General features: G+C 43.6%; 1 protein-coding gene across 1 annotated transcript in view; it reads right to left on the bottom strand.

Moving 5' to 3' along the window:
- LOC106679274 (elastin) overlaps window positions 1–1539 on the bottom strand; it is a 2703-nt gene extending 1164 nt beyond the window's left edge. Inside the window, exon 1 of the mRNA XM_067051412.1 lies at window positions 15–1539. Within this exon, the coding sequence (XP_066907513.1) occupies window positions 15–1539 (1525 nt within the window). The remainder of the gene's footprint in view (window positions 1–14) is intronic.
- Window positions 1540–2063: the final 524 nt, after the last annotated feature.

Here is a 2063-nt window from a genome sequence, read left to right on the forward strand (position 1 = left end):
CACTCCTCTCTCACCAGGTATAAGTCCACCCTGTCCAGCTGCAAGTCCTCCGTCTCCACGCTTTAGTCCTTCCTTTCCAAATATCCCTCCTTGTATATGCATCGGTCCTACCTGGCTAGCTATCGGCCCACCGTACTCAGCTACAGGTTTTTCATGTCGCGAAATCGATCCTTTTTTTCTAGCTATTGATTCTCTATTTCCAAGAATTAGTCCACTCAGTCCAGATATTGATCCTCCGTGTTCAGGAATCGGTCTTCCCTGACGAGGCATCAGCCAATCGTACTGAGTCGGAGGTTTTTCATGTCCTGAAATCGATCCTTCGTTATTTGCTATTGATCCACTGTTTTCATGAATCAGTACTCCCTCGTCAGATATCGATCCTCCTTGTCCAAGTTTCACTCCTCTCTCACCAGGTATAAGTCCACCCTGTCCAGCTGCAAGTCCTCCGTCTCCACGCTTTAGTCCTTCCTTTCCAAATATCCCTCCTTGTATATGCATCGGTCCTACCTGGCTAGCTATCGGCCCATCGTACTCAGCTACAGGTCTTTCTTGTCCCGAAATCGATTCTTTTTTTTTAGCTATCGATCCTCCGTTTCCAAGAATTAGTCCACTCAGTCCAGATATTGATCCTCCGTGTTGAGGCATCGGTCTTCCCTGACCAGGCATCAGCCAATCGTACTGAGTTGGAGGTTTTTCATGTCCTGAAATCGATCCTGCGTCATTTGCTATTGATCCACTGTTTCCATGAATCAGTCCACCCTTTTTAGTTGTAAATCCTCCTTCTCCAAGCATTAGTCCTCGCTCTCCCGGTATATGTCGACCCTGTCTAGCTGTAAGTCCACTGTCTTTAAAGTTTAATCCACTCTGTCCAGATATTGATCCTCCGTATCCAGGTATCGGTCTTCCCAGGACAGTCATCGGCCTATCGTACCAAGCTACAGATCCTTCATGTCTTGAAATCGATCCTTCATGTCCAGGCATTGGTCCTCCCTGTCCATCTATCGGTCTATCCTTTCCAGTTATCGGTTCTCCCAGTCCAGGTTTCAGTTCTCCTCCTTTTCCAACTGCTGGTCCGTCGTGACCAGCTATCTGCCCTTCGTGTCCAGCTATCGTTCCTTCCGGCCTAGCTGTTGAAATATCATCTCTAGCAATTGATCCTTCCTGCCCAGCTGTTTTTTTTTCTGAACCTTCGTGTTTATGTTCCAGTTTTTTTATTCCTGTTCCCGATCCTTCGTTTCCACCTATCGTTCCTTCGTGTTCATTTGTCGGTCCTTCGTGGTCAGCTGCTTCCTTTCCAGATATCGGTCTTTCGTGTTCATCTATCGTTTCTTCGTATCCAGCAATCGGTCCTTTTTGTCCTTCAATCAGTTCTTCCTGTCCTGCTATCGGTTTTTTGAGTTCAAGTTCCAGCCCTTTTGTCCCCGTTTTCAGTTCTTCATTTCCGGTTTCTTGGAAGTTTGGAAAAGCGGATACAGGCGATAATCCTGTTGGAGCTGCTTCGGTAGCTTCATATCTCTTCAAAGCATCATGATTGACCATGACGTATGTGTTCCGGGTGGTTCTGTTCTTGTAGAGTTCCTTACCATTTGTGTTTGGCAGGAGGTAAATGGTGATGATACATACGAGGAAGGAATACATGATAGGTTATACCGTAGCGCTTCTAAGCTTATGGGTAAATAGATTCAAAACAATGGAAATTCATAGTGCGTTAAGATATTAAAATTTTATGACTGCGATCTTCTGTACCTCGCCGTGGAGCCAAAGGTTTATTTAACAAAGAATACGATTTACTTTTGATAGCTGGAGGAAGGAGTTGTTAATTTAGCTACTGCAGATTTCTGATATTTTTCAAACGGTTCTGACATATTAGTCATATGCTTCGATAACGTCACAACTCAATGTTCACTATTGGAACTAAGGTGATGAATTTGAAGTATAAAATACGATAGAAATTTCTGTAAGACTAAAATATAAAATATGGAGCTCTGCTATGCACGATCCTTTTTTATTTTATATTTTAATTGCACAGAAATTTCAATCGTATTTTATACTTCAAAGGCGTC

Source organism: Halyomorpha halys, unplaced genomic scaffold (assembly GCF_000696795.3).
Source record: "Halyomorpha halys isolate HHAL.00 unplaced genomic scaffold, Hhal_1.1 Scaffold190.1, whole genome shotgun sequence".
Lineage (NCBI taxonomy): Eukaryota > Metazoa > Arthropoda > Insecta > Hemiptera > Pentatomidae > Halyomorpha > Halyomorpha halys.